The sequence below is a fragment of the Corvus brachyrhynchos genome, unplaced genomic scaffold (assembly GCF_000691975.1).
Source record: "Corvus brachyrhynchos isolate BGI_N302 unplaced genomic scaffold, ASM69197v1 scaffold255, whole genome shotgun sequence".
Classification (NCBI taxonomy): domain Eukaryota; kingdom Metazoa; phylum Chordata; class Aves; order Passeriformes; family Corvidae; genus Corvus; species Corvus brachyrhynchos.
In genome coordinates this window covers 701,872-719,165 of record NW_008238358.1, presented here as the reverse complement: position 1 = coordinate 719,165, position 17,294 = coordinate 701,872, and the positions used below count along the sequence as shown (strand labels likewise).

Genomic DNA, 17,294 nt, shown 5'->3' with positions numbered 1-17,294 from the left:
AGTGAGAGCTCCAAGTTAAATGATAACAAGTTAACTGATTAACTTTTTAATTATTATTGGAAGGCATATCCATGACGGGGAGTGGAGCGGGAAACTAAACTGCAAGGAGAAGCAGGGATAAAGGGGAGGGTGGGAAAAGTCAGAAGCAGAAAGTGTAAATAGCACTCACACACGCACACAAACTTCAATCTATGGACAGAAAGATCTAAAGATTTTTTTTTTTGAAGGAATTGCATGGAAGCATTCACCACACACACAGGTAAGAGATTAATGAAATCTGCGTTTCCTGAGCATCCCCTCCAGCTCTCAAATATCTAAAAAAAAATACAATCTTGAACCTTGTAGAAGACTAACAGCACAATGCTGCCCTGAGTTTGACCAGACCATAAGGACTAGTGGCCTTTGCTAAATGCCATGCACATCATACTTTTAAGGGCACCAATTCTCATATTAATGCCCTACCAGCTCCCTGCCCAGGGCTGTCCCCTTTGTTTTGGCAAATCCAGAGCCCTCATCTTAGCTAGTTTTGTAACTTAGAAAGTTTAGAATAGGCGCTGGGAAGCAGAAAATGTAAAGCAACCAGTTAAGTTGTTAACCTGTACAAATGAGATGGGCTCTGTCAAAGTCACAGATCCATCATTTAAAGGATTTTAATATTTAGTATTAATAGACTGTTTTAGTATTATTCCTTTGTTTTGGGGCCCCCCGCCCCCCCGCCCCATGTCTGTCTCCCCACCCACCATGGTCATATCTGAGATTGCTAAATTGCTTTGAAAACCAGAAACTTGACAAAGTTAATTATGTCCCTTGAAAAAGTCTCAGTAAACAGGTATGTGCATACTGCATGGCATACATAGGTGTCTGTGCCCAGCGGAAGGGCTCTGATGCACAAACAAGATTGAAGTAATGACTCACAGGATGTTTTTGGCTTGCTTCTGAGAAAGCAATCAAAACCTGCCTTGTGGACTAGGGTACAGAAGAATGATGTTTCTTGGGGACCTTGGGAGCAGCAGGAGGACAGCCCCATTACTACCACCACTGTCGTAAGTGACATCCACTAGGCAGGGCAGTGTGGGAAGAGCAAGCTGGCCCTCTTTTATTCCTTAAATGCAATGTTCAGGTCCAGGCCTGTCAAGCCAGCTCTTTTCACAAGATCCCAACTTGGATTAAAAAGGGACTCTAAGCAGTTGGGGAGCAAATTCTGAATAGTCTGAATACCTCAAAAATGCTCCCAGAACCAAACCAGATAGCCAGACAAGGGGCTAGGTAAGAATATCATTGCTAGGACCGAAATCTCTGAAGAGTCCTTTCGCTCTACAATGAAATATGTTCCACAAAGCAGCCTACTCTTCCCTAGTCTCATACACAGGCTGTGGCTGGGCTACCTTTCATGTACAATCCCTCTGCGCGTCCATATCCTGCCTTTGGCGTTTTCCTTCACATAGCAAAGGAACACTTCTTCAGGATCACTCGTGGAAGAGACTTTCTACATAAAAAGCCAGCTACTTATCTAGCTCATTAAGAGAAGTAGCTTCCCCACCCCCAACAATCAAACTGAAAATGTACAAGCATGAACACTCAGCAGATCAGCACATACATTAAACAGAATTTTGTCCTAAATGCTGACCTCAGATGTTGCTGATTTCCACAAATAGGAAGTTCTCTGTGTGCCATGAGCTACACTAAAAACAACCCCCAAACTTGTTACAATATCAGAAATGCTAGAAGCATTTTTGAAAATACAACAGAGTAGTACATACTAGAAATGAAATCTGATGGAGACAACTGGCCCTTTCTGGCCACAAAAGGTTATCATTCTCAGAATTTCCACCCATCAGTTATAGATACTACTTAGCAAATTTCACAGTTTTAACAAACAGACAATTCTTAGTGATCTGCAATACACACCGGTACTATATATATATATATATATATATATACATACACGTCTCAGCACAGGAAAGACATGGACCTGTTAGAGCAAGTCCAGAGAAGGGCCACAAAAATGATGAGAGGAGTGAAGTAGCTCTCCTGTAAGGAAAGGCTGAGAAAGTTGGGGCTGTTCAGCCTGGAGAAGAGCAGGCTCCAGGGAAAGCTTGTTGCAGCCTTCCAGTACTTAAAGAGCACCTATAGGAAAGATGGGGACAGGATCTTTAGCAGAGCCTGTTGCAGTAGGACAAAGGGTGATGGCTTCTAACTGAAGGAGGATCAATTTAGATAAGATATATATATATATATATAAAAAAAACTTTTACAATGAAGGTCATGAAACCCTGGAACAGGCTGTTCAGAGAGGTGGAAGATGCCCCATCCCTGAAAACAGTCAAGGTCAGGTTGGACAGGATTCTGGGCAACCGGATGTAGCTGAAGATGTCCCTGCCAATGGCAGAAGGGTTGCACTAGAGAGCTTCAAAGGTCCCTTGCAACCTGAACTGTTCTGTTTCTATATGCATGTGTACATGTTGTACAATACAGCTGCTATGTGATGGCTTTGCTATACCCTCTTTTCAGAACTGTTCTGCATTTTAGCACGTAAACCAATCCTGGTCACTGCATGAATTTGCAACCTCCATTAATTAGAGCCATTAAAACACATTTTCAACAAAAGTTTTCCACCTGCTGTCCAGTGATCCTTGTGATTCTGAAGACTATTTTAAAGGGCTTATAAAATTTTGAGAAAAGCAAGAGTGCCTAAAGGTTTAAATTATGTAAAAAGGAATGGATTTTTACTGAAAAAGATTAGGGATCTGTAAAGCAAAAATGGCAAAAGGCTTTTGATATTAAGGACTTCCAGACAAGATTTGAGGATGAGTGAAAAATTTTTACGCATGTTTCTGCTGCATAGAGCATTGAAACTCCTCTAGTATTTATATATATGCAAAAAGCATACACAAATCTTTAAGGAGCAGAGAAACAATATCTGAGTGCCTTGTATATCATGTAAAGTACCAGGACCTTATTCTTGGGTCTAAGAGTGAGATGTTTTTCAGCTTCTCTTGGTTTTCTTATATTTCAGTGACACAATGGATCTTGGAAGCAGAGGAAGAATCCACTGCACCATGAGACTCACCTGCTCTCTCTTACTCATGGCAGTGTTCTGTGTGAAACCCTTCCTCTGCCATAGTCAAATTGATCCACTAGCTCTTGGGCGGGCAGACCCTCAGTGCTGGGAATCCTCCTCAGCTGTTCTACTAGAGATGAGGAAGCCTCGCATTTCTGACTCTGTCAGTGGCTTTTGGGACTTCATGATCTTTCTGAAATCCTCAGAGAACTTGAAACATGGGGCTTTGTTCTGGGATCTGGCTCAGCTCTTCTGGGATATCTATGTGGACTGTGTGCTCTCCAGAACCCATGGCCTAGGCAGAAGGCAGCTGGCAGAAGCTGAGCAGAAGATTGCTACCCTACATTCTCAGTTCACAGGGAGAAAACAAGGTCACTACTCTTTTAATATGTGTCTAATGGGCCATAATTAGAGTCTAGTGGGAAAGAAAAGAGATTGAGACCTATTGTGCTATGTGGTAATAGGACAGAAACAGAGGACAGTGCTGTGCAAAAACCCCCTACTCCTCCCAGTCAACTGTAGAGCTATGTTTACGTTCAATGTGATCTCAGGGAAACTTTGACCTCCAAACAACCTGAACTCCAATAACAGCTTTTAAGTTTCTGTTTGATGGGGTAGGAGAAGCAGCAGAAAGTGTAATACAGGAGTATTCAAACAAAGAAGGCAGCTCAGTGCTGAATATACCAACATATTCTTCCACAGCAGCATTTTTACCACAGTTGTGCTATGAACAGGCTAGTTCTGAACTCTCCATTCTGAGAGGAGTGCATTGCACTGGTGCTGTTGGGGAGAGTGGCAGTCTTTCAGCAGAAGGGTAAGGGTATGTCTACTTGCCATCTAGCAGTCAGCCACTAGGTATTTTCCATTTCCATATTGGTAACTTTACCCAACACACAATGGAAACAGACCTAGGACTCAGATGCATACAGGCTTTCATACACGACTACAGCTCCAGGAAGAACACCACCACCTGTGGCACTAAATGCTGCAATTCCTAGTCTCCAGGTTCCCAGCCCCAGAGAAGAACTACCAGACCCCTCTCCATATGCATGTCACTTACCCTCCTCATTCCCAGGAAGGAGACACAGTATAGCTTTTCCTAAATCTCAGTCCCTTCCAAGGCTTCAGTTCTGATCCTGCTACCAACAGATGTATTCTTGCCTGGAGAATATCCACTTTCAGATAGGGGTAGGTGCTGTAATTTGATGGAGAGGTAGAAGTGCTGTTGCCATCACCAACAACGTAGCACGTCGGGCCCACACTGAGAAGGCAGAACTGCCTTAACACTTCAATGGATTGAGACCCTTATCTCCACCTCCTAGAGCAGTGTCTTAAGTTATTATGATGTTTGGGGGAATGTTCATGGAATAGTGAAGAGCCTCTCTGAGCAAGTATCCCTTAGAGCGTCTCTAAAAAATGGACCTGAACTCAGGGTTCTCGCACCCCAGGGACAATATACCACTGGACAATTCCAGTCTCGCCCTAAAAAATTTTGGGGTATTGAAAGTTAGAATTTGGGATAGGAAGGACTGAGAGGTCCTTACCCTGTTACCTACAGGCAGTATCCTGGGCCTTGAGATAGGAGTTGAGTTTGAATCAATCCCCTCAGACTCAAAAAACCCCCCCCCCCCACAGGGTCAGTTTCTAAACTATGAGTCAAACAACCACTACCTGCATTTTAAAAGCAACAACTGGATCCTATCCTGCTCTGCAAAGAATCTGAGCTATCACATAGCTCTGACTGGATCTTTACTCTGTTGGCATGCAGCACAGAACCCACTTCTGGTTTCCAAGTGCTCTTAAGACATCACAAAGGCAACAAGTTGCTCAATCCTTACCAGACTGACGCACTTTTGGGTGCAAACAGAATGCAGTTTTAGACACACGAGGCAGTCAAAAACTGAGATAACCCACCAGGCTAAAGCACCAGATTAATTTTTGTTTAGGATTGCAGCTTTGAATATCACTGTCTAAACTCCCACTTAGCCTTTTGTTTACATCTGGCTCTACATATCTATATCACACTGTGATTTTCCTAAACAAAGAGCTTTTGTTCCAGTCAAGATTAAAGAGTAACAGTCTGATGTATTTTAGAGAATCAAATTAAGGGTTTTATGATAAATTCTGACTTTTCTTTACTCTTATACAAAGAGATTTTAAGTACTACTAAGTATTCACACCCTCTTTGTTTTGTGAATTGTAATCAGTTAATCTGATTTCTCTGTACGACTGATTAACATCAGTCTGTAGCAGGCAGCTTATAGCAGTGACAGCCTAATTCTTTTTTGGAGGAGCTAACTTCTCATCCAAGTCTCACAGTTTCTTAACAAAGCCAGCTGTTTTAATCTTTGTAACCTATGATCCTACTGCCTTATTTCATCAGTGAAAGTAAAAATCAATTGGTAATAAATGCAGATCAAAATTGCACAGCAAATGATGAGGAACAGAATTACCACCTATGCATAAAGAGAGGTACAAGCCTGTTTTCTCAGCCCCATGAGCAGCACTAACAGCACTTAAATTATCTTGTGTACTTCACACCTACATGGGCAGGTATAAATAGCTTTCAGTAGGCTTATACTAGAAATCCAAAAATGAAACAGTTTTTTTTGCTTTATACTGTTATTTTTACAACAGCTGATAACTTTATTGCTTCATACCAAAGTTTTTCATCTTATTCCTCTTAAATAGTTAAAATTTCCATATATTTGGGGTTTGTTTTGGTTTTTTTTTAATTACAAACAGGATCATAAATCAGGAATGAGGAGCAACCTGTAACCTGTATTCTCTGTAGTTTCTTAAACATATCACTGAATTGGAAAAGCAAGACAGAAATCTGAACTTGGCACAGAAACACTGATGTTAAGGTGTTATTATTAGCATTACATTTCAGAACTAATGGATAAATCCTACTTGTGAAGATTGAGTATTATCAGGAACTCTTTTTTCCAAGGAAAAAAAAAAAAAGTCCTCCAAGCAAAAAAAAAATAGCAAAGCCCTTGGTAAGCACTTTTCAGTAGTACCAAACAAAACTACTTTGGCACATTTTAGAAGCACTTCCACAGTTACCCATACTTGGTCTTCCTGGGAAACAATTCTCTTCAAGTGCGCACCAAGAAGTGGGACAAGTAGCCCAGTTCCAGACTTACAGATTCAAACACTGTTTTCTGGATCAGTCTAATCCCTCCAGGCTTTTGACTGTACTCACAGTTTGAGGACACTCAAACTCTACACAAGCCGTAAAAAAATACTACAAAATCAGAACAGTTGGATATGAGTAACCTGACAAACTGTCTCAATCCACCTAAAATCCTACTTAACCCAGCAGCATTTCAGCTTCCCTAGATATTTTGCAGAGAAGTGTTAATCAGCTTTAAGTTGAGACAAGTAGGGAGAGTTTTTCAGTTACCTAGCCAAGCTATCTTTAGTAATTCACCCCTTTTGTCTAACAAAATCCAAACACCATGAAAAAGCAGGTTTCATAAATGCATTTTGAATCCATTACAACACTGAAGTTACATTATAGTTACAACAACTCTTAATCAAAATAAGATTTCAAAACCACAAGGAAAACATAGCTTTTGTACTCACAGCAATCTTCCTGAAGAGCAGCTATATAAGAAGATCCTCCTCAAGAAGCCACATAGCATATCCTCTCTAGAAACATCTGAAAACTATACAGCCTCTGCCTCTTTTCTCCTCACCCAGCAGTCCCCCGGCCCCTTCCCACTCAGTGGCCTCAGCTGTGCACACCTCCCTCACAGGTGCAGGTGATTAGGCTCAGACCAGCCCTTGCACCTGGCCCAAGACAGATATAACTTCCAACTCTGCAGGGTGCTAGGGAGGGTAGTGGGGTAAAGGCTATTGTACATTTGAGGTCTGATAAATAAGGAAATATTGTGCTAACCAGTTACTTTTTCAGAAGACAAGTATGTCTAAAAGAAAGAAAAACAATCTGCTGCGTTTTAGAGACCATTGCAAAGAAAACGCCCCATAGTTCCTCAAGGAAATAACAAATGTTCTACTAGACAGTGTGAGAGATCTCACCCGCTGTGCAGAGAGGTTGAGAACAAGCCAGTCAGTAGGATTCCTAGTAGTCTTAAGCACTTTGATTCTGCTAATTACAAGTAGAAGAGTGTTATAGATAGACTAAAGGAAAAGGTCCCTACTGAGGGAAAAGATCAAAGTGACTTGACACTGAAAGGCAACTTGCAAATGGAGGGATATGGCTATCACCAGAGCAAGAGGCTTGGGGGTAATGCTGATAAAATGAGGACCAGCAGCAGCTAAAGGCAGAGGAAACACGGATGTGGGAAACTGAGTATTCAGCTGCTCTTTGCTGTTTGGAAATTATTTACTTATATGCATTTTTATGTCACTTTTCAGGGACATTTTCTCATATTCAGAGGTCACCAGTTCTGAAGAAGAAAGACTCATTTGAAGATTTAATAAGTATCCACATACACAAAAGTAGATCTATATTACTTGGAAGAATCATTGGAGAGCTAGGAAAAAAGAGGAAATTACACATTTAGTCTAAGATTTTGATTTGTAGAGAATTTTTAACTACTTCTCTTTATTTTTTTGCATTTTAATCCCCATTGATGTCAATTTATGTGGTGGAAGAAGGCCTCTAACTTCGAGCACTACATGTCTGATTAACTTGGACTTACGGGTTTTCTTAATTACCTATGAATTTAGCCTCCGTACTAAACTGCATGATTTACAAGCAGTTGCCTACTTTAATCTGTGTGTATATCAGGCTTCTGTAATACATGTGATCTGTTCAAACTATTGTCTTTTGGGTGCCGATACAGGAAATAACTGATCCTTCAATAAAACACAGACAAGCAGAGAAGGAAGTTGTCAAAAAACCTCCACTGGCTCCAAGACAGGATTAGAGTCAAGATGGTGATGTTTGATTGTATGCATAGCTGTACACTTGTACAAAGCAGCCCCTGCTCAAAGACATCATCCCACTAAAGAAAAATAGTACATATTTCTACATGAAAAATACCTTCCAAAAATGTTTTCAGTTTTCCAGTAAAAGGGTTAACAGATTTTACCAGCTCCTCTGCTTTCATACTTAAAATGTTTAATCACAAGAATTCTCATATATAACTTGCATTTGCTTCTTTTTTAGTTTACAAGTTCTTTGTAGAAAAATCAGTTTCTTCTGACTCTTATTGATAACCCTAATAGGCAATTGGACATTAAACTAATGCAAAATAACTTATGGCAGGTAACATTTAATGCTTTTATGGTGTAAATTATTTCCATTGCCAGACTGGCTGGATGTAACTACAAATGTCATCTTTCCAGGGCAATTACACTTAACTGTTCATTCAAAGTTTCTTTCCTTGAGCATGTAGCAATATTTGGTGGTTTGGGTTTTTTTTCTTTTTTGCAAATACCCACAGAAAAACTGGCTTCCTGATTGTTCATCAGCTTGCAGAAATAGGTTCAAGTAACAAAATGTGTAAAGAAATCTTGAAATGGTTAGTGGCCTGAACAAAATAAGGCTTAAACACAGTCCCATTGGGGGAAATCCAGACTTAAGGAAGCAAACAAAATACTGTAAGAGGGCTAACAGCTTCAATAGTACTGAATTTGTGCTTCAAGTTAAGCATGCAACACGCCATTTAAATGTTCAAGAGAGGAGAGAACACTAAAGCAGGATAAACACAGGAACACACAGTTCAGTATACTCAGCAACAGACCCCCAATTGCAGCCACAGCCTATGAGAGTGCTTTGCTACCACGTGGGAGGGCAGCAAGAGCATTGTTACAACAGATCTGCTCACTCCTGTACCTATGCTGATAATTACTTTCATTATATTAATACATCTAAAAGCCCCATTTTGCAACTTTGTATCCATATAAGAGAGAGAGTCTTCACTCACAGTCCCTACAACTACCAAGACCAGCACCTAACAAAGAGTGTTAAGGGCTGGCTGCCTCAGCCCAGGAGGATTGGTATTGGAGTAAAGCAGGTGTTACCTGTTCCCATAGGCTCCCAAGCTCTAGCAATTGTCAAACCAGACAGATTCTCTGAACGGGTCCTGTTTAACTTAGATGCTTTTCCACAGGGCCCTTTGGGCAGATGTTAGTCCTTCCACTTTAGATAAGTCCCACCTGCAACAACAGGATCCCTTAGGAAATGGCTCATGGCAGCTTTCTTCCTCCCTTCAGACAGAAATACCACTATGGGCCAAGATGATATTTAGCTTAAATGAATTTGCAATACTTCTCTGCTTCAGTAAGCGTCTTAATTAATAGGCTGTAGCAAAATTCAGCTTTTGAGGCAATGGGCAAGACTGACAAAGCAGATGAAACTCTAGGATAGATCACACTATGGAGAACACTTGGAAATTGCTGATGTAAAGAGACAATCTGTGTTATTAACTGTGCTGAAATAAAAAAGGGGATGCAAATAACTGCATGTAACCCTGCAAGTGACAGAGTGAAGTGATGAAAGAATGGCTATATTAAAAAAAAAAAACCAAACAAGGGCTCTGAGTAGGAGATTAAAGTAGATCTGCTATACAGGAACATTTAAAAATGTCACTGTGTTTAAAGACAGGATATTGCATCCTACCACTCTTTCTTATAAACTTCATGGCAGATCTTTGAGTGAGCTAAGACTGTTTTTGCAGATACCATTCCTGGCTTACTGTTTCTCAGTCAGAGCATGTCAGAAGAAGGATGGGATGAACATGTCTGACTGAAGTTCCTTCACTGTCAGCTGAACTGAATAACAACAAAATAAAGACCTTGTGATTTTGTCCCTTTCATCTTACAGGGATCTGGGAGCTAAACAACTGCTTCTTAGCATGGAAAACACTTCTTTGAGTCTTTACATACTGCCATGAAAGAAGAGTTCATGGTAGTTCAGGAATATCTATTTGTAAGAGTTTGTACTCCTGGTCTGTTCAACGTTGCTTCAGACCAAACCAGCAGTTGTCAGTTGCTACTGTTTCCAACCAAGTTTAATTCAGATGCAGGCACTAAAAGGAGATTTAAATCCTCATCAGAAGCTGACAGGTATCTTCCCATAATCAACAGTTAAGTTTCTTGGATTGTTGTGTGTGTCTCTTGGCACTGGCATATTGCAAAAGCTACTAAGCTTCTATCTCACAGTATATTTATTTATGTTATTATATGGGTATACCCACTTTCCAATGATCTCCTCCCTCAATAAGTTTCTTTTCTTTAATTTTCACCCTCTTTACAGTTCCTTTGCTAGAGACAAACCACTTGTTAGCTTCCAGTAGCATACCATTACTTCTTGCTGTAAATTCTTGTGTGTTTGCAGTAAGTGTAATTCAGGCCTCCTTTGACCAAAACTAGCAGAAAGAACCAGGAATATTCATTAATCTCACTGCAACAGTGTAAGGTCTTTCAAGAAGATGGCTGTGGTGCTACCAACAGAAAACAAGACTTCTAGCCTCTTTAATGAGTCAGGCAGTCCCTTTATCTTGATGATTATAACTCCTGAAAAATACAACAGAAGGAAAATCCATGTGGAAAATCTATGTAGAGTTCTGCTGAGCAGTTTTTCTTAAGCCCTGTGCTTTTCACTAGCCTTTTCAATCACATCATCCTAAACACTGCTTGATTATATATGAAAAAAAGCTTCAGAATATATAATTTACCTAGCTTTGCTCCCAGAGCTTCCAAAAATATTTTATGTTCACCGGAGTGAAATTTATTTTCTTTGTAATCACAGAAAAAATTCTGTAAAAACTAGGAGTATTTTCTTTCTTGGAAAGCTGGTATAGTTTCTGTGACATAACTAAAATCCTTAAAAGTATGCAAATTTTCTTGAACCATAACTGGTTTTGAGGATATACAAATATATTTATTTACTATTTTTATGCACCTCCTGCAAAACAGTGATAGTAAGTAACTGACTCTATATTTTTTTTCTCTCTGAAGTGGTACTGAATAATTTCCATTTCTCAGATCTTCAAAATCCTTCTGTACATTACAGGGAAAAAAGTTTTCCTTGTTGCTGGCATCAACAAGAAATACACCATTCCAAGGAAGTAACTTGACCATGGCATATCAACAGCTAAAGAGAGAGAAATGAGCAATTGTTTGCACTGCTGAGGAATCCACAGCACAGGAGCTGGAAACCACCAACAGAAAAGGGACACAGCTCTCCAAAATGTTCCTGGTGAAGTCAGTAAATGCAGAAATCTGTCATGCTGTGTTATTACAAGGCAGCATCCGAGACACTTTAAAGAGTCTCTTTTAAGAGACATGGCATCAATTACCTTAAGTAGTTCAGTGAAGTTGTAAGGTGAATGGTAGTTTCTGTCATTTACAAGCTGGTGAAATTACTTGGTTGATGAGGTCAGAAAAGGACCTGCAAACATGCTCAGCTGTAGAGAAGAACTCCTGGTGCAAAGCAGTTTGTTGGGCTGAAAAGTAGAACAGATTTTAAGTCTTTCCAAGCTTTTGGATGCTTCCAGAGCACAAGAAAACTCTTTATAAATCTCTAAGATAACTCTGTAGAAACACCAGCTTTTTCTGTCATATTCCTTATTACATCCTCATTATCAAAAGTGAGGCATCCTGAGTGTTGAACGAAGCTCTGCTGTGTAAGACCATTGATTACAGAGGGATTTTGTACTGCTGGAAGTCTCCTAGGATTAGAGTTATAGTTACAGTGTCACAGAAGTGGCAAGAGCAAAGACCTTCTGTGCCCTCACCAGTTCAAGTTCACTCCTTAATTGACTGCCAAGACTGATTTCCTTTTAGGAGCTTTGACTCATCCAGTTCCAAATCAGTCCAGCATTAGGGGCTATATCTGGAATATGCTCTACCTTACCATATAGAATAATACTACAAAGGCTAAAGCAAGATTCTGAGTTTCTCTGAGGGTTACATGATAATGAACAATATTATGGAGTAAACTGGATGAAGGTAAGAAGACAGTGTCAAGATGACTGGAGAACTTATACCTGGTCGGGTTTGGAGAGACAACGTATCCTTCAGCTTTATCATTAGCAGTTCCACTTCCTCTCTGACTTCCTTCTCATCAGGTAGTATCTGCATTGCAGTGGGAATAAGAACTGTATTCCTCATTCCACTGAGAGAGTCTTCTGTCAGTTTAGGCAGATATGTTTGTTTCTCTTTTGCTTTTTTTTGCTGTCCCATAAAGTGTTTGTCACTCCGCAGGGACACTGACTCCAGTGGGTCATCTGAGAACATAAAGTCAACTGCAGTGGAAACCTCAGGTGCCTGTAAAAGCTGCATTCTATTTACAGGGTTTGGGGGATTCAAAGAATTCCATTCTGCATGTGTTCTGGAAGTGGGTCTTATCTGGGCAGGATTTAATTCACCCTGCATTCTCCTTTCCAGCAGAACATGTGGATTTCTTGGCATTGTATTATGACACTGTGCAAAAGGATTCTCTGATGACTGCAACACTGTCTACAATAGACAAAACACAGAAAATACACTGTGAAAATAATTGATATTTCAGTTAGCCAGTAGTACTAAAACAGCATTGCAGAAAGTACTACAAAAATGCTGCAGGGGGAAAATATGTATGCATTTTCTGTGAAATAAGGGCCTTTCAAGAATCTCAGAAATAATTGTGATGATAAGAATCACTACAATTGAAAAGAGACAAAATATTTTCTATAAGATGTCTGTATTACATCCCAATAAAAGACAGAAATTAGAAATGACATTTTATTTATTCAGTGCCAGCACTTTGACTCTTCTCTGAAGAACAGACAGCAATGAAGTATCTAACACTTCTGTTGGACACCATTTTCTCATTCTTATTGGAATATTCATTATTTTCACTGCAGTAGTATTTAAACATCCTAACATGGATATCTGTGCTAATGCCAGATACACACAGAATGACAAGAAAATCCCTACTGCAAAGACCTTATATGCTTTCTCTGAAGAGAAGAGCCTAAGATGACTGCAAATACAGTGAAAGGTGCATGAAATAGTATTAAGAGTGCTGTTCTGCAGGAAAAGCAGTTGTTAGTATTCAATAATGGCTCGTAGCTGTGATGATTCTTGATATACCTATCACTATACCTTTACTTCTTCCTTCATGTGCTGCAGCATCATTTGCAGGTTTTCATGGCTTATTCTCAGTCTTTGGAGTTTTGCCTCTATTTTGCAGCTTTTTTCTTCCTGGCAGTTATGAAGAAATTGCATTTTGTCCTTCCATTTTTTGAACTGCTTCTTCATGTACCTACCAGAGATACAGGAGGGTGGGATTTTTGCTTGGCCACACATACACAAATATACGCAGTCACAGAAACAAGCAAACGCTCTAGCACAACCTTTATCCCTCTACTAGTTCAGGAAGTTTTTGTCAGCTTTGGGATTAGAGGCCAATATTTCAGGAGCTTGACTGTATCCATGGAGTTAGCAAAAATATGAGTGTTCTAGATGAGGAAAAATGAGAGCTGAGTGGAACTATGGCCAGGACTGAACCTTGCATCCCGGGGTTTTACCTTTCCCACAAAGGTGGCTGCAACAGGAGAGACAATAGCAGTCCCTTTGTATAGAAGCAAACTACTTACAGCGAATCCCTGACCTGCAAAAGATTCCCATTACATGCCTGGGCAACAATGAAGTAAAAGTAGCTTCTACCCCTTTGATAGAGTTTTTTCTTGCTCGTGGTATTCTCTGCAGTGTCTTTGATTATACCAATAGCTTCTGCACAGGCCACTTGTCCTTGAAAAAACACTGCGATTTTTGCAATTAGAAGTACCACCCTCCCATGCACACAGAGATTTAGAAATTACCTACTCAGAGCATAGCATAACAAAAATACCACCCATAATTCTGTTCTAGTTGTGATTTCTCTAAGAAGTCAGGGTAAAAATAGTTTTGCTTTCCTCATGGCTGAGGTAGAGACAGTAAAGTTTGTTAACACTACAATAATAAACCCAACTGCTTCACATCACAGATGTGAAATAGTTATCTGCCTTGCTTAGTTACATTCAGAAGTTCATCTGATTCACTTTCTTTTGGTTATGCTTTGGCTTACAGACAAGAGCCCCATCAGTTTCACTTGAATTATGCAAGATTTGTCTGAATGGGACAGCAAGTCAGACCATCTAAAATTCAAATTAATACTACAGTGGTCCATTATAAGAACATTTAAGGGCTCCTCACTGTAAAATGCTGTCTTCCTTCAACTCAGAGCCCAGTTCTGTGAACAGACATGTGAATGCTGGAAGTTGGTCCACAAACAAGAATAAAGAGTTTCCCATGAGTAATGTGATTCATTCACCCAGTACTATGATAAGCTCTGGGTCAGAGGGTGATGCAGCATTATAGGAGCAGGCATCCCAAATATCCTCTCAAGGATTGCTAATCTAAATGAAAACTGAAGATCTTTGCCATATCTCTCTAAGTGAAAACAGACTTAAAATGAAACTGCAGTTGTTTAGCTCTAATCTTGGAGTGCCCTAGTGTGAATTTGGAGCAGCAATTGTACTTAGAATGAAACAGAACAGGAACAGAGGGAACTAAACATACTGAAGGAAATAAAGAGAGTAGATTCAGGATCGAATTCTACATTTTGCTGTAATTCCATCAGTTTCAGTGGTCATAGGCATGGTTATCTAGAGAGCACATTTATATACAACTACAAAAATGAAGGAGTGGAAGGCAAAAATGCAAGTAAGAGGTAAGCATCGTTGCTCATACACCAACTTTCTCCCCGTCATGCCACCCAAGCAAACAAGCCTCCCAAGAAATTTTTAATTTAGGAATTAACATTTTACAGTGTCGAAGGTTTGAATATCAGAAGGAACTTCTGTGATAAACTCTTACGGATTTTATACCAATAGTTATTGTATTCAGCCTATTAATTTCTATTCAATGTACAGCATATTTTTTAGGAAGAAATCCTACTTTGATTTAAAAGCTTCATGCAAATTATGAAATCTGTTTTCATTAAGCCTTATTCAGAGAAAAATTTGAAAAAGTATGCTATTCTGACATTTTTATGTGGATGAACATCTTTTTGCCTAAAAATTACTTTTAGAAATATATACTAGCAGTTGCAGAAATGCTGATGAATGCAAACCAAAATGTTTTGCTTTGCCATTGTTTTTTCAGTGATCTCCATCAAAAAATTCTTGTTGCTGAATTTTCACTATTCATCCTCATTTGATAGGATCTTTCTTAAATCTCAAAATCTCCAAAGTATGGAAAAATCATCTGTCTTCTAGCCCTCCAGCTGGCACAGCACTGCCCACCAGTCTTCGGTCAGTGTACTACTGCATTTACCTACCTGCTGTCACTCTGAATGCTTTTAATGGATTCGTGCATTTTTAACACATCTGCTTCAAAAGAGACTATTGCCTAAAACAAAAAGAAGTATGTGTCCATAACTTTATCAGCAATACCATTTTTATATGCAAGTTTTACTATAAGAGTGCAAGGCAAATTTTGGATTTTGTGTGTTTTACAGATTTACTAGTTAGCTTTTTAAATCTAACGTATTACAATCAACAGATGCATTAAAGTATTTCTAATGGCTGGAAAATTTATTCTATAGAACAAATTCTTTGCTCTATGACAAATTTAAGTGTATGAGAATTTGTTTGAAATTAGAACAAATCCATACCCTTAAAAATTTCTATAAAATGGAATATTCTGATCTGGGAATAATCTCTCCCAAGTCCCACAACTGCTTTGAGACAAGGAGATGGAGAGAGAGACTGTATGTAGAAGAGAGAAGAGAAACTCCTGGACTTAGATGGAAGTAGCATTCTCTGGACCATGCAGGGAACAGGAGCCAGAAGTCAGGGAGACAAACACTTTCCAGCTAAGCTACTTTTGAGACATGATATAAATTGGGCAGGAACAAGGGCCACCAGGAAATCATGAGACTAAGAGCTGGATCACCCAGGACCTCCATGTTCATGGATTCTATTAAAAGCAAGCATTAGACTTACTGTCCACATCTTTTGAATCAAAGTGGAAATAATCTGCACTATAAGATCTTGGAAATCAGTATAAAACTGCTCAAAAGGAATTCTCAGCCCAGAGAGAAAACAAACAGGAGAGCAATGCACCTGAAAGAATCCCAGCACGGGGATGCAAGTCCTGTCCTGCTGTTTTCTAAAATGACAAACGCCAACAGTCAAAATTCTATGTTTAAGCAATGTCTGCCCACAACTTCTCCTGCAGATATCTGCTGGCTGGCACTATATCTTGAGCTGAGCAACGGAGTTCTAAAAGACAGGTCTTCCAAAGGCCAGCACAGGAGTAGCAGCCAAAGGAGTGACCTGACACACAGGGGCCAGCTCTCTGTTACTGCATCCCTTGGCTCCTGGGAAGAACAAGATGAGTGGATGACACAAACTGGTTTGAACACAACCAGTGTTCCTATATTCTGAATAAATGCAGAGCTACCAATCTCTCAAAAAATATAGAAACAAAAAATTGCTATGTACTATTCTTAGCTACACTGTCCTACCCACTCTTTTAGCATTGTTTCTATGGAGGGAACCTGGGAATGGATTAATGGAGACCTTTTGTGCATTAGCTATTTTAGCTGGAGTGGACACTGCTCTGGGTTTATCCTAAGAGCACCCATTCTGTCCTCTTGCTATTTCCATGGTAACAAAAATGGCCTGAGCCTAATAAGAATTCAGGCATTCTTCTTTGACATTTGCTTGCAGTAGGAAGACATGATGGCCTTTTTTACTGTCAGAACAGTGAGAGGACTCCAGACTCATCTAGACTTTAACATGCTACTCTACAACAACTCAAAAAACCCCAAAGCAAATATTCTTACAGGTGCTTCTGAAGGTCATGGAAGTCAAGGAGTTAGTTAATAATCTTGGGAAGATACCAAGTTCAAACTTCACTAAGTGTTCAGATTCCACATTTTTTTCCAAAAGTGAGGAATTAACAGAAAGATGAAGCTGCCCATTACATTTTCATTGGAATTAGAAGGCAATTAGATAATTAACTTGCTAGGTCTTCTTCACAGCTTTAGCACTATTATTGCTTCACGTTTTGCTCACCTGTGCTATTGTCTTGCCTTGCTCTGGTGTCTTGTTGTTATTGTCACTCCTCTGCATTACAGTCCTGTTTTCAGGTGTGAACCTGGGTGACTCTGGGACAGAACTGTCCATTGGGAAAGACACATTTTCAGGACCAGGTAGTGATGAAGCACTGAATTCCACAGGAGGACTGCATACCAACAGAGAAATAATGAGTAGGGAAA

General features: G+C 39.7%; 2 protein-coding genes across 13 annotated transcripts in view; one reads left to right on the top strand and one right to left on the bottom strand.

Moving 5' to 3' along the window:
* Positions 1 to 17,294, bottom strand: part of DYTN (dystrotelin) — a 78,334-nt gene that overhangs the window by 45,936 nt on the left and 15,104 nt on the right. For 7 of the 12 annotated variants that reach the window (XM_017735585.1, XM_017735592.1, XM_008634689.2 and 4 more), the window contains 6 exons: positions 17,092 to 17,260; positions 15,348 to 15,418; positions 13,130 to 13,289; positions 12,031 to 12,502; positions 11,341 to 11,487; positions 8,135 to 10,555 (listed from right to left, as the gene is read on the bottom strand). In XM_017735585.1, coding sequence (XP_017591074.1) covers positions 11,384 to 11,487; positions 12,031 to 12,502; positions 13,130 to 13,289; positions 15,348 to 15,418; positions 17,092 to 17,260 — 976 coding nt within the window. In that variant the 3' untranslated portion in view covers positions 8,135 to 10,555; positions 11,341 to 11,383. Of the gene's footprint in view, positions 1 to 7,631; positions 10,556 to 11,340; positions 11,488 to 12,030; positions 12,503 to 13,129; positions 13,290 to 15,347; positions 15,419 to 17,091; positions 17,261 to 17,294 lie in introns of those variants that run through there. The other 5 variants (XM_017735586.1, XM_017735589.1, XR_001862382.1 and 2 more) reach the window with 4 other exon arrangements.
* On the top strand, positions 735 to 7,622 carry LOC103616610. Its single transcript, XM_008634820.2, has 2 exons — positions 735 to 3,432; positions 7,448 to 7,622. Exons 1-2 carry the CDS (start codon positions 3,024 to 3,026, stop codon positions 7,594 to 7,596), a joined length of 558 nt encoding a protein of 185 aa, XP_008633042.1. The 5' UTR covers positions 735 to 3,023; the 3' UTR covers positions 7,597 to 7,622.

Coding starts and splice junctions, on each gene's coding strand:
- LOC103616610 (XM_008634820.2), top strand. CDS start 3,024: ATGGATCTTGGAAGCAGAGGAAGAATCCACTGCACCATGAGACTCACC. Junction 3,433..7,447: donor GTTCACAGGGAGAAAACAAG/GTCACTACTCTT, acceptor GTCACTTTTCAG/GGACATTTTCTCATATTCAG.